Below are 14,672 nucleotides of genomic sequence, written 5' to 3' on the forward strand. Positions count from 1 at the left end.
TTGCAGTAAGCCAGCCTCCCATACACACCCTAGGTGACTGAAAGCTGTATAACCGAGGGGTGTTGAAGATTCTGCTAAGTGATTGTGCATATGTCTGGGTCTCAGCCAGGGCCTGGTCTCTGGTCTCTGGATTTCCCATGCCCCAGAAGGGGGCTGGCGCCTGGATCCTATCAAGACCTAAAGATCCCACCAGTAACTGAAGTCAAGCAAAAATCCCAAATGCCAGAAATTCATAGGACAGGGTTTGTGCTCAATTGAGTTCAGAACACAGACCAGACCATCAGCAAGCAGACTTCCTGGGGGTGAGAAGGTCCCTCTGAGCATCTGCGAGGACACACAGATGGGGCTGTGCATCCATTGTCAGCACAAGCACATGCCCATCGGCACACCGGCATTCGTTCACCGTACAAACAGTGATGGGGAGCTCAGAATACAGGCAGGAAGCTCTGAGACACCATCGGGATGTGAACCCACAGCCCTAAACAGCTCTTGCTCAACTCATTCTAATCACTTTCCCTCTCTCTGCCTTCACATGAGGCCCAACAGGGCATGCTCCCAGCTACAGACTCGGTCCCCACAGCCACAAGGATTAGGAAGGCAAGTCTCAGTGGGGAGAAAGCAGAGCTTTGATCCTGGGGCAAGAGTAAGGGCTACTGGGTTTTCTGACCCTCTGGCCCAGCTAGTCAAGAGCAGGCTGTCCACTGGCCATCTTCTTCAACCAGGCCCTGAAGAAGGCACCTCGAGGCTTGTGACTCTCTGCGGCAGCTGGCAAGCTGGGTGGACCAACATGGGCCTGGGTGAAGATGGGGCTCACCCAGAAATGGGCAGCTACCAGGTACCTACATATTTGGACAGAGTGGCCACACAAGCCACTCCAGCCAGCTTGGGGGGGGGGGGTGGTGCTGAAGGCAAGGCAGAGGCTGCTGGATGCCCCAGGGGAGAGCCGACAACCCCAAGTCTCAGCAAAGACGGGGGTTCCCAAGCTCCAGGCCAAAAGCAGTGCCAGTTGAGCTCTTTACTTTAAAGTCTTAGGGATTTGGGGGAGGGGAAGACCGTGCCGTCTTCATAAAAAGTACCTACCACTTTGCTCCATTTTTCTGTTCTACCACTGAGTCAGGAAACAGGAAAGCCAGCCGGGGCAGTTAGGACTTCCCAAAGTTCAGACATCAAGGAAGGCTCGTCAAGTCCACTGCCCTGCTTCAGAGCTGCCCAATCCTCACCCCACCTGCCCCGAAGCCCACGGTCCCAGCAGCCTGAGGCTGCCCTCCTGGCCGGTCCTGAGTGGCCCTGGCCCCATCACCGAGGACCTGCTCCATCAGCGGCTGGCAGCATGGCAGGATGGAGGCTGCGGGCCGTGTGCTTGGGTGCCGGCTCTTCTGTGTAGCTGTCCGGGCTGGCGGCCCCATCCAGAGAGCTGCCACAGCTGGAGTTGGGGGAGAGCACGTCCTGCAGCAGGTCGTCTGCAGGTGCACCGCCCCCTCCCCCACCGCCTCCTCCACCAGCCCCCACCACGGGGTCCTTGCCAGGCTTGGCCCGTTGGGTACCCTCCTCCTCCTGGTCATTGAGCAGCTTGGCCAGGAAGTTGATGTACTTCATGGCCAAGCGGAGGATCTCATTCTTGCTGAGCTTCTTGTCTGGGGGATGTGTGGGGATCAGCTTGCGGAGCTCAGCAAAGGCCCCGTTCACATTCTGCTGCCGCCATCTTTCTCGGCTGTTGGTGAAGATGCGTCGCACGACTTTGGTGTGAGGACCTGGAGGTAGGGGGACAAGAGTTAAAAAGGTGAAATGGAGGTGCTCCAAGGCACCTTCTCCTGTGGGGAAGAAGAGAAACCAGTCATTGGGAAACTGGGGAAACCCAGAACGCCTTCCCTTACCTTTTACTTAGAAAACTCCTATTCAGCTTGTAAAGCCCAGTTCATCTGTTTCCTCCTCTCTGAGGATTTCCCTCCACCCCTTGGGACAGACCTCACCAACCATCACGGCCCTCCAACTGCCTGATCTCCATTACTTTTGATCATTGCTGTATGTGTCTATGCTTGTTGCCCTGTCTGGGCTGTGAAACATTTGAGGACAGGGACCATTTGTCATTCATTCATTCATTCATTCATTCATTGTGCCAAGAGGCCATACCACATTAGTCAGAAAGACAAACTCTGGAGCCAGACTTTCCGGGATGATTCCTGACTATTACTCACTAGAGAGTGACTGGGCAAGTTACTTAAACTCCCCGTGCTTTAGCTTCATCATCTGTAAAATGGAGGTAATACTAGCAACTGAAGTCACAAGATTGTCATATGGATCTAACAACGAACACAGGTAAAGTCCTTAAGACAATACCTGCCTCAGATAAAACATTCAATAAATGTCAGCTATTATCATCCAACCATCAGTTATTTACTAATAACCAGGCACCAAGGAACATGAGGAACAAAACAGACAGGGTCCCTGCCCTCACGGAACTTCCATTTTAATGGTGATGACAGATGATGAACAAGTACAAACAAATAACAAATGAACAGGAAGCGGAATGTAATAAAATATGGAAAGGAGCCACTACATTTAGCTGAGGTGGTTGGGGATGGCATACTGGAGAAAAGTGACATCTAGAAGGTAAGAACTTACGGCTAAACAAGAGCCAGCAGCCACAGGAAGGGAAGAGGGAATGGTATGGCAAAGGCCCTGAGCTGGAAAATGGCTGAAGCCAGCCTGGCTAATCAGTGTGGTTGTGATCAGAGTAGGCTGAATCTAGGCCCCATAAGTCTCTGCAGTCAGGGTGGGGACTTTATACTAAGGGTGATGGCAAACCCAGAGCAGGGGTTTGGTAAATGTTTGCTAACTGATCATGCTGGCAGGAGGGGGAATGGCGTAGAGAGCACAGACAAGAGGGAAAAGGGCCCACCCACCCTGTGGGCTCTCTCCCCAGGAGAGGAGTGGAGAGACAGCCATGCACGGCACGGCCTGAGGCTCTGAGCAGGTGTCTGGGGCTGCCTCAGTCTCTCCATGTCTACAATGCACTGATTACAGACTAGACCAATTTCAGACTATATTCACATACTAAGACTTGTGGAGCAGTAGCAGACACCAGCGTGCATGTATTGAGCACCTATGATGTTCAAAGCACTGCACAAAATATCCAAGCCTGACCTGGGATGCCCAAAGCCAGAGAAAATAGAACAGGGCCCTGCAAGTGTTCCTGATCTCCTGGGCTGAGGTGACTGCTTCCCTCCCCAACACTGAGGCACACAGCCAAGCTCCCAGCAGTCATCAGGAAGCTCTGTGCACTGAAGGAACTCCCAGTCCTGGGATATTTGTTTGCCCTCTTTGATGACCCCTAGAACCAGACCTCAGAATGGGGAAACTTGAGTAGGGGAGACGAGGAGAGGAAGGGTCAAGGCATCACCTAAGACCCATGCTCATTCCACTGAGACTGAGGCTGGGACAGCTCATCCATGCCAGCACTTCTAGCTTCATCATCTGTCTCTCTTACATGCACGTGCACACACACATACACACGTATACACACATGCACACATACCCACACACGATATTCTCTCAGAGCGGATCATTCACTCCCTGCCCACTGTGCCTCTGAAAGCTGTCTTTCTAAACCCCAACAGGCCCCAGCCCAATGCACTCTTCGCCAAAGGCCAGACCCAAGCTGGGAAAAACAGCACTGTGCTGGCAGTCCAACCCTGGGCTGCTGCGGAGGAAATAACTCCATGTTCTTTGGCCTCCAGGCCAGACAGAGGGGTGTCCCTCAGCTGTGACATAGAGAAGACCGTCCCTGCTCCATGGTAATGCTGACTGATCTTTAGGGAGCTCCTAGGTGAGGAGGGGCATTATAAGTGCTGTCACAGCTACAGCTAGACAGAACTCCAGAAGGAGCACCTACCCTGAGCCAGGCCCTAAAAACACTTTACCCCATTGTACTCTTTCAGCAATCTGTAAGGAAGCAATTACTCTCCCCACTTCACAAATGAGGAAACTGAGAGCCAGAAAAGTTCAGCAGTAGGAATCCACATCAAGTCCCGACTTTACACCTCGAATTAGTGCCACTTCTTTGGACTCTTTCTGGTTATACCTTTGACTTCCAAGTCTCATGGACAGATTCTGCACCCCCACACACATACCCTCCTCTCACCTCCATTTCTGCCTCTTCCTCGCTGGCACCTTCCCAGAGAACTCCCCACCTCCACCACCCTCCTCTTCCCCCCAGTCTGTCCATCCCTCTGCACCCTCTGACTCTCCGTGGCCAGGTACTGAGTAGGTGCTCAGTAAATGTTAGTGACATTTATGAGTAATGGTTTCCCTATACGTCTGTGCTCCCCCCAAATCCTCACCCTCTTGCCCCTCTCCTCCTTCCTCTCTTTTATGCCTGATTCTCGCTGCCTCTGCCCTCTGCAAAAAATGCCTCTTCCCTGGGGAACTTCGGGACTGGTTCTGCCTATTTCCTGTTTGGTACACCCACCTCCCCTCTCTAACCTAACAGCACTGACACGTCATCACCCTTCCCTCTTGGACCTACACCCCATATCCCAGGCTGATCAGGTCTTATGAGGCCTGTTCCTTGTCCAGACTCTAGGCCCCCTCCCCTCCAGAACACCACAGAGGACTCCTCTCCAGAAGCTCCAGCTCAATACATATCCCTCTTACTGGCTCCTTGAATAAACCCAGTGTGGCTTCAAGGCCTCAGGTGCCCTTCTACTGGAGCCCAGGCCCCAGCCAGGCTGAAGCACTGGAGGCTCCAGGGATTGGCTCCAAGTCCTGGGCTCTGGAAGAGCTGCTCTCCTGCCCCCTGGTGTTGGGTCCCATCTACTGCATCAGATCAACACTGGGGAGAAGGAGGGATACTCCAAATTTCCCATTCTCCAACCCCTTCCCCCAAGCTAAGTGCCAAAGATTACTCAGGTAGTTCACTGTAGTAGTGCCAAGGACCTTCTCGGGGAATCTAGGATGTCAGGAAGGGAACTCCAGTTCTCAGTTCTGGGTGTGGAACGGAGACGAGATGGCCCCACATATAGGGTCCTGGGACAAGCCCTTAAATGTGCAATTCCAGGCAGGGAGCAGACTCCAGACTCCAAAAAGGACTTGGGAGGTGCACGAAATCCCTGAGGGCAGCGCTTAGAGGCAGGGAGCACCACGTGTTCTGCCCTCCGCCTGCGATTCTTGCCAGGGGTTGGAACGGAGCTATAGTGGGGACTACAACTGACTCCAGGGGTTTGGGTTAAATGCCTCAGTGTGTCCTCAGCACCACTTCCCTCTTCCCAGGACCATGAGGGTGGCCCCCAGCCCCGCCCATGACTTCCCCTAGTCCCAGGTCTAGTTGCAGGGTGAGGATTCTGGCAGACTCGGGTTCCAAGGCAGCCAACCCAGCTATGTGAGACACCCATGGAGTAGTGTCCAAGGATCCCACCTTCAAGGGGCTCTAAGGAGCATGAGGGATGACACAAAGGTGGAAGCAGGTACACTCACCATCAGTAATCTCCATCTCATAAGGGGAGGGCCTCCTCTTCACTCGGTTGTTGGTGGCGAACATAGGGAAGGCATCTGGCTCCCCAAAGAACCCACTGTGGGAGGGAGCAGGCAGATCACAAGATCACACGTAGGTGGAGGGGAGAAAGCCTCCTCAGCGATCCTCCCCACGTGTTCTTGAGCCTCCCACCACCCTTGGGAAAACAAGGGGGCTCCTGCTCCCTTCACACCTGAGTTTGGAATAGAAGGAGCATCACACACACACCCAAACACACTCACAGAATGCTCCCACCCTCTCTCCCCGGTGAGACAAGCAAGGGAAGGAGGGACCACACTCCCACACACCCCTCCCCCCACACAAATGATAAGTGAACACATGGAACAAATGCAATAATGAACACACACGCAACTCACAGGCAGGCATACTCCCCTTCCCGGTACAAGCACAGGATCCCCAGACACCTCCCCTCCCAAACAGGTACTCATACAGGCAGATGTGGCCTTCATACCTTGTGTGCTGTGCAACTCTAGCCCCTCACAAGGCACACCATCCCTTTCCCCCCAGATCGCCCCACCTTCATCGGGGGTCCCCTGGGGGCCGCCGACATTCAACAGAAAGGAAACCTTGACTCACCACTGTTTACATGCCCCCCCCCATCACCCACTCTGTGCTTTCCATGGCTTCTTTCTCGGAGTCTCCCACAGACTCAATAACTGGCCCACATTATCAACCCCTGCCTCGTCTTCCTGTCTGCGCGCCACCTCTACCTCTATCTCCCCGCCATCTCAGTGGCCCCAGCAGGAAAATGGACACCCTCACACCGAGAGGGGTATACACCGCGCCCCCCCCCCACCGCCGCCCTGCCCAGCCCGGCCGAGGGGCAGAGGGGCTCAGGAGGGGTTCAGGAGGAGAGGGAGGGATCCAGTCCCCAGATGCGCCCTGGAGCAGTTTCCGAAGAGGGAACCCTCTTGCAACGACCATCAGCTCCGTATCTCTTACCTGTCCACTGAGGGCTGCAGTTTCCAGAAGAATCTCACAGCGGAGCGCATTCAGACACATTCTTGCCCGGTACTCACACTCCAGCGGCTCCCTTCGGGCCACTAGCCACCACGCACGCACACACTACCAACACCCAGCACAGCCAGCGCGCTTCCACTCACTGCCGGCCACATGCCTGCACGCCCGAAGACGTGGACCCCTCGCGGGCTCACGCACACCCACGCAGGCCGCACACGCACGGGGCACGCCACCCCCGGCCCCGCGCACACGCACACTCCCACAAAGGGCTCCCGTCTGCTCGCGCACGGGCTCCAGCGAGCAGACTTTTCCGCCCTCGGGTCTACTACTCCCTTCCCTTCCTGCGCTCCCGCCGCTAAGCGCGGTCGCTCCAAGGGGCACAAGGGGCGCCCGGCAGGATGCTTCCCGGGGTGCCGCCCGCCCACCCCGTCCCCTCCCGCCGCGGCCCTGACCTGCCGAGCGAGGCCAGCGGCTGGCTGAGGCTGTAGAGCAGCGCGCGGCCGGGGGCGGCGGGGGCCGCCAGCGCGGGTGGGCTCAGCTGCACCATGCGGCCGTCGCCGGGCAGCTCCGCGGGGGCCGAGGCGGGCGCGGGCCCCGGAGGTCTGCACAGCTCGGTGGTGGGCACCCGATGGCGCGCTTCGGCCGCCGCCGCCGCGTCGCGGCCCTTTAAGTCCCGCGCGGCGCCGCCCCACCGGCGGGGCCGCCCCCGGACCGCCGCGCGCGCCCAGCTCGATGACCGGGGGCTCCGCGGGGGCCGCGCGGCTCGTCTCCTTGGCGACGCCGTTCAGCAGGACCAGGTGCGGAGGGGCCATGCGGGCCTCGGCCGCGTCCCGTCCCTCTAGCGGGGGGTCACTGCGGGCCGCCTCGCTCGGCGGCCGCTCCGTCATCCTGCGGGCAGACAGACAGACAAGCGGACGCCCGCTCTGACAACCGCCCCCAGCCCACCGAGGGGTGGGTGAAGGGGGTGCAGGGCTCAGAGAAATTCTCGCACCGAGACGTGGGAAGAGGCGGACCAACTTAGCGCCACGTGGACACACGCCCTCCCCCGGGGCCTGAAGGCCCAGCGGGGGGCTGGGGCAGGAGGGAGAAAGTGGGGGGGGGCTCTAGTTTGGGAGAAGGGAGAGGGGCCTGGGAGACACAGAGACTGAAGAGATGGAAAAACACGACAGGCATTGGAGGAAAAGGAATACAGCCAGCGAAAGAAAACAGAAGGGGGAAAAGGAAGGAAATGTAGAAAGAGGCGAGAAAGAAATACCATCTTGTCCCCCTGCTCAGGCCGCAAGGGAAGAGGAGGGAACAAATCCCCTGACCATGTCTTCCCGCCCCCTTTTGGTTTTGGCGGGGAAACTGTGGCGCGGAGGTGGGGTGCTTTTCCAACCACCCTCAGCAATACCCGCCCCCAGCCTGCCGCCCGCACATCCAGAAACCTGGGAGGGGTGCAAGTAGGAATTCAGGGAATGGAGGCTACAGGGCCTGGGGGTCCACTGTGCCACAGCTGGCAGCGCTTCTTGCTCTCTTTTTCAACACATATGCACCCCCCTGCAGGGGTTGTCTGTCTGTAGTAAGTAAATACACCGTGTATTCTGGGCAGCTGCTGGAAACCCCGGTGGCCCTTTACTCCCACCGAGACCAGAGATGAGACACTGGGAAGGAAGAAAATGATCCTAGCCCTACGTCCCCCGCACACTCCATCTCCTTCTGCCTAGCTGGACTCAAGTGAGGTGGGGTCTGGAAGGGAGGCTTGGCTGAAGGGCTATGGAGCCTCAGCATTCAGAATGCTCCTGAGGCCACCGGGGTCTAGGCTCCCATCTGTGAGCAGGAAGAGGTATCACGAAGGCCCTTGAACTCTTCCATCCCCCTCTCCTGCCGTGGTGTTGTCCTCTGGGAAATGGGGGCAATACCTCATTTATGCATTTAAAAGCACCTGCAAATGCTCAAGTAAACATTATCTGGACCATCCAGGGGAATGCCTTGCCCAAGGTCACATGAACCTATTGGCCACAGAGCCACAGAGCGGGACCAGAACTTCTATCTCACTCTGTCTGAGCTATCCTCCTGTGTACCCCCTCCCATGTATATCCCTGGGGCTGAGGACACTCCTTCTCTTCTCCACAACCATACACCAGGGTGACCACAGAGGCTCCAGTCCCCATTAACACCGACTGGGGGCCTTCCACCGCCCTGCTTCGATGTCAATAGAGCCAGGCTCCCGAAAGAATGAAAACCAAAAAAACCATGAGACTCTGGGTCTGCAGTTTAGGGATGCTTGTGAGTTCTTTTAATAAAATACATATATAATCAACCCAACAGGCTTCATAAGATGTCCAAAAGAAGATTTCTGCTCTCTGAATTAGATGGTTGGGATATTTTATAGCAGAAAATACACAAAAATCCAATTCATCCCCAACCAGAGGGCATCTAATCACTCGCGGCAGCCATTCTGCCACTGCACCGCTCTGGACAAGAGTTGGCCTGGGAAATATCCTCCAGCTCCAGAAGAGAGACCCAACCTTCTGAAACCTCTTCGGGGCTCAGCAAAATTGCCACCAGACACACAAGCTGATGGAGAATTGTCATTCAGATTGCACTTCTGCACTGGGTCTGCCAGCTCCAGGGGCTCGCCCTGGAGACAACAGAATTCCCCAAGACCTGGTGTACATGAGCTGCAAAAGCAGTGGGTTCACAAGGCTTCATTGGAAATGAGTTTACGATTATGGCGGAAACAATAGATCTGTATCCACAGAATGGGACTGCCAAGACACTGCAGCCACTAGAAATGCACCAGAGGTATACCAGTCTGGTGTTCCTGGCTCCCCTGCAGCAGTGAAATGCACCAGTAATATACCATCCTGTGGCAAAATATACAACCCCCAAGGTGCTGGTTCCCTACCTTACTGTCCCCACACACCGTTGTGTGCCCGGTGACACGTGCTTCAGCCCCAGCTTCTAACCAGAGTGACCAACGGTGCACACTGCAATCACCAGACTGAGTTCAAGCTCTCCTTATGACACATTTATACCCTCTGATTAATTCTGAGGCTTCATGTAGGCGCGGGTCCCCAAGGGGCAAGAGGAGCACATATTCCAGATGAGTTGACTCTGGCCCCAAATGCCCTCCCCAGAGGCCTATAAATATCTGTATCTCGGAGGCTCCCCGTGAGAAACCTTTGATTGGCCCCCAGGGTCTGTGGCCGACCTCTCCCCGCCCATCCCTGGACCTTAGGAAAACCCGGCAGGCTGTTCTGCAACCAGGATCACCCATGCCAAGGGTCCATGCTCCAGAAGAAGCCAACAGCGGACTCATAAGCACCTCTGGTTGTAGGAGACTAACCCAATCACTTGGCTTTGGTTAAGATTACTGAAAGGAAAGCCCGAGTGATTCTTACTTTGTTCATTGTTTTTATTGGGAAGACAAAGGAATGGGGAGAAGCTTTTGAACAGAATCGCACTAGACTATTTTGACCATTACAACTCCTCTGTCTTTGTGCGGCCCAGAACCCAGCTCGCAGCCCCCAACACCGGATCCTCATCTCCTGTTGCCTAGCTCGGCCGCAACGTTTCCGTTCGAGACCTGAACAAGGCAGGGATCCCAGGAGCTCCTGGGGGGCAGCAACGGGGTCTCCGCAGCTCCCAATTCCGGGCAGGGAAAATTCTCATGTGAAAACAGCCTCCGCTGGTACCTGGGGTAAGAGCTAGCTTCCTGCCCTTCATATTGCACCCACACCCAAACGAACCCCCGGGGGAGCCCCAAGCCTGCGCTGCATTCGCGAGAACAGAACCATATTCCCTGCTACTACCAGAGTGGAGGAGTGTTTCAGCGGCGCTCCGCTCTAGGCCTCAGGCCCCGGTCAAGGCCCACCGGAGTTGGGACTGCACTAGCCAGGATGGCTGGGCCTTCTTCCTGCCAGCGGCCCAGGCACACGCAGCCTGCACCACCCAGAAATAGCTGCCCCAGAGTTAGGAGCCTTGTGAAGCAAGCACAGGACCAGGACTGATGGGAGCGGCCTGGGGGGCTAAGTCCAGCTAGGTGTTTTTACCCAGGACTGAAAAAAGAAAGGGTCCCGCTTGAAACCACAGAGGCACAGATCCCGGATTCCCAGCTCTGGGCTCGTCCTCCCCTCACCCAATCGGAGACCGGACTGGCCTCTGTCCTGAGCCTCCCCCACCCTGGGCCGGAACCCAAGGTCTTCCTGGACACTGTTGCCACCGATAACTGTTCCCCCAAAACTCACCTGGGGCATATTTAGAAAGACAGGCCCCTCTGAATAGGATCTCCACTCCGCCGGAGAGGGGCGGGAGCCAAGGTCCAAGTTGTGGACTGGGGTCTTTGCTTTCCCCCTCTCTCGCTGAGAGACCAGCAGTTAGGCCACGGTGTGGTCCTGGGCAGTCTGCCGCGCCCAAAGCGAGTTTCCAGGAAAGATGGGGGTGGAGAGAAAGAGGGAGGGCGAGAGGGAGGGAGAGAGAGAAATGGGGGTCAATGGCTGGGAATTACCTCATGTCCTCGCCGACCAGCCCAGGGAATTGCAAACAGCTTTCTGCCCCCAACTTGCAGGTGCTTGAAGCCTCCCCCCCAGCCCCCCTTTAAAAAGAACCCTACACCTGACCAATCAGGAATAACTATTTACTCCAACAACAAAAAAAAAACGAGCTCTCCACAGACTGCCAGAACATTTTCGGGCCCTCCAACCGGGATGTCTGGTTCAGCGCGGCCAGCCGAGTTTGTTTTCTAAGCACTGACGTGTCTATGCGGTTGGCTGGCTTGGGAACCGGGTCAGGCCCAAGCAGCAGCCACAACGCCTAGCACGGGTGGGTGGGAAATGTGTGTTGGAAAAGGGGATTCCAGTCTTCAGACCCTGATCTGTGGGGCAGAACCTCCAAGGCCCCCATTCTCTCCATATCCACCTCTAGCCCAAAGCGAAACCAGAACCCAATTCCAAAAGCTACTTTCTCAGAGAAATGGAGTCAGAACAGCACTGATCCAAGAGGATGGGGGAGGGGAGGGAGAGATATCTTGATCTATCTAGGTCCCCTCTTTTCTTCCCATTGAGAAAGAAAGAAAGAAAGAAAGAAAGAAAGAAAGAAAGAAAGAGACACAGGCAGCCCCCGTCTTCCTTTCAACCATCCCCACACAATGATTTTCAATTTTTCAGTGTTCAGACTAGCAGAGTAAAGGAGAATTCTAGTAATTCCTTGCAGCAATAAACAAGGCAAAGGGAGGAAGGATAAACACAAATCCAATACTGCTTCCCAGGGTGTAGTGTAGTGAGATTTAGGCTGCTTTTTTTTTTTTTCCTCCGAAGGGTTTTAATTTGTTTTGCCTAAATTGTCCAGTTTATGATTACACATCGAAGCCTTGGATTAATTCCAAAGGACTCTTTTTTTACCCCCAGCTTTGGTAGAAATACAGGAATAATTCTTCCCTGCAGTTTCAGTCCAATGCGGGAGATTTTCTTTCTCCTCTTCTAATCGAAATGGGGGGAGGGGTGGGAAGAAGGGAGAATTCACTCAGTCCCGTATCTTAGGTTGGGTTAATTTTTGCTTTATGACAGAGTCTGTGTGTCCGTCCTTCTCTCCATTTTCTCTCCCAACCCCAAGCTCAGCAACTTAAAAAATAGAGCGGGGGGGGGGGGGGGCGGGAAACGGCGCTGCTTTGTTATCGCTCCAAAGAAGCTAAAAGGGACAAGCCGCTTCGCTTCTGAACGATTACTTTAATTAAAAAGGATGATGATGACGATGAGGATGAGGATGATGGCGACGACATCAGTAACCATAATAACTGGCAAAACAAAATCCATTTTTTCGCAGCGAGGGCAGCACTAACCCCATCCCTCCACAAAGCCTGGCCGGGGTCACCGACGCGACGTGTACCTGACCCACGCGGCAATGTCGCTCACCCGGGGAGGGGATAGGAAAGTGTTCTTTGGAGATTATCCCGAGGGTCCCCACCCAAGGCGCGAAACCTGGAGAATGCGCCCATTGTCTTTTCCAGGCCTCTCCCGCAGACCCCGGCCGAGGTACCCGCGAAACTGACCAGAAATGGATGAAGCCTGGGTGCGGCGGAAACCGAAGCCGGCGGCTACCGGCTTGAAGGCGCGGGCCTTGGCGAGCGCTGCTCAGCTCCGAGCCTGAAGAACCTCCCACTCTAACAAACCCCTCGAACACCGGGGCACAGGCTGGCCTCTGGACAGAGCAGCCGCCGACCGGGCTCCGTCTGCCCATCCAAGCCAACACTGGCTTCCGAATACATCATAATTTGGAATAAAATGTGAAATCCCTCTCCCCGCCCCCTTGCCGCCTCCTCAACTTGCGGCCGCATCTCCTGCTCGCCCTCCCCTCCACCCCCCAGCGATTTGCAAATGCACTTCTAAAGGACACAAGCACACAACCCAGTATGGACAGGACCACACACGGTCCAGCCCCACAGAAGGGAAGCAAAGTAAACACAACCCAACACTGCCCCGCAAGTCGACATGGTCGGGCCCGCACATTGTCCAACGCGCCACAACGAAATCAGTCCAACGCAATCGCTCACGGACAGACAGCTAAGGTAGTCAGGATCACACACGCCCGACACAACGAAACCACCCAAACACAATCGCCAAGGCCACACAACCCAACACCCAGAGGCAGACCCGTGTCGAGAAAGCCAACGAGCATAACTGTATACAACGATGAAAACGCAGAAGGGCTTGAAGAATCCAAATCAACAACCCAAAGGGCGCGGACACCATCACACTCGGACACACAGCCCATCGCCTGGGAAGACCACACTCGGAAGAAGTCAGCATTGCCGACGGCTCACACACGCACTCACAATCCCACCGCATGCACACAACCACCAAGAAGAAATGAAAACCAACCACCGCCTCGCGCATTTCTGTATATTGCGTAAGGAAAAAGGGGAAGGAAGGAAGAGAGTCTCCGTGGCGGGAGGGGCGGCGGCGGCGAGCTGAGGGCGTCCGTGGAAAATGCCCCCCATCGAAAGAAACCCAGGGAAAAGGAGCGAAGACCTCTTCTGCGAGCGGGGGGAAAGGGAGAGAGGAACTGACGGGGAATTCCGCGGGAGGCCGTAGGTTGCCTCCCCCTAGAAAAAGGACAGAATGCTCACGTTTTGCCGCTACGGGGGGACGCGTGTGGCCATTTTGAGGCCTGGTCCTCAGTGCGGAGGCCCGCCCCCGCCCCCCGTCCCCGTCCCCCGCCCGCGCGCCCAGGCTCCTCCAGCGACGCGCGCTAATCCCCGCTCACGTTCTGGGCCTCGTTAGCATGGGCCGAGGCGCGCCGGGGCCGTGTGCGCCGCCGAGATAAGGCACTGCCGCGGGTCCGCTCGCCCCCGATAAGCGCCTCGGCCATTATGGGCCAAATGATTCATTTTAATTTGGCAATTTCACCGGAGGGAGCGGGGACTGGTTGCGCGGCGCTGGGACCGGCTCCGGAATGCGCCACGGAGAGAGTTGGGCGCGCGGTCTAGGACTCGGCGAGTCCAGCCCCATTTCTGATCCCGAAGCCTCTGGGGAACCGGGCACCCCGCAACCTCAGTCCCACGGCCTTCGAGACACCTTTCTTCAGCGACTCTCATCCCAGCACCCCGTCCCTACCTCCGACACCAAAACCATCACTCCCAACCCTTCCCCGGCATCCATTCTTTCTCCAGTCCTAGACACCCGGATTTCAATGGGCAGTTCCTCATCCCAGGAAGCTCCCAGCATCCCCCCACCCCCACCCCGGCCCCCCAGCCCCTTCAGCCCTGGCTCCTTTCTGCTCTAAAATGGAGCTTGCTTGCCTCCCGTGGCATGGACTGAGCTCACAGCCGGGGGCTCTGTGGAGGCAGAATTGCTGTCAACGGAGCGATTTAAACGTCCATTCCGCTTGAGTTCCAGGCTGAGCCCAGAGCCTGGGGAACATCCCGTCCCTCATAATATTTTAAACAGTTTAATCCTGCTACTGAAGCGCCGTTCTAAGCACTCTACACATACAAATTCCTTTCGTTCTCATAAACAATGCTGGTGCTATTACCATCCTCCATTTAGAGATGAAGAAACTGTGGCACAGAGAGTAAAAGAAACTTGACCAATGTTACACATCTGGTGAGTGGTGGAGCCTGGGTTGGAAGTTCATTTGGCACCAGTGCCTACCTGGAGCCCAGCAGATGACGAAAAGCAGCCAGAGCCTAGGCTGGGATGAC

The 14,672-nt window shown here is 55.9% G+C and overlaps 1 protein-coding gene across 1 annotated transcript; it reads right to left on the reverse strand.

Moving 5' to 3' along the window:
- Positions 1 to 1,204: 1,204 nt before the first annotated feature.
- Positions 1,205 to 13,674, reverse strand: TAL1 (TAL bHLH transcription factor 1, erythroid differentiation factor). The gene is given in 5 exon segments (XM_030324368.1): positions 1,205 to 1,751; positions 5,473 to 5,567; positions 6,943 to 7,182; positions 7,184 to 7,378; positions 13,599 to 13,674. Coding segments are annotated over 4 exon segments (984 nt in total). The 5' UTR covers position 7,378; positions 13,599 to 13,674; the 3' UTR covers positions 1,205 to 1,296.
- Positions 13,675 to 14,672: the final 998 nt, after the last annotated feature.

The sequence above is a fragment of the Lynx canadensis genome, chromosome C1 (genome assembly GCF_007474595.2).
Source record: "Lynx canadensis isolate LIC74 chromosome C1, mLynCan4.pri.v2, whole genome shotgun sequence".
Taxonomy (NCBI): domain Eukaryota; kingdom Metazoa; phylum Chordata; class Mammalia; order Carnivora; family Felidae; genus Lynx; species Lynx canadensis.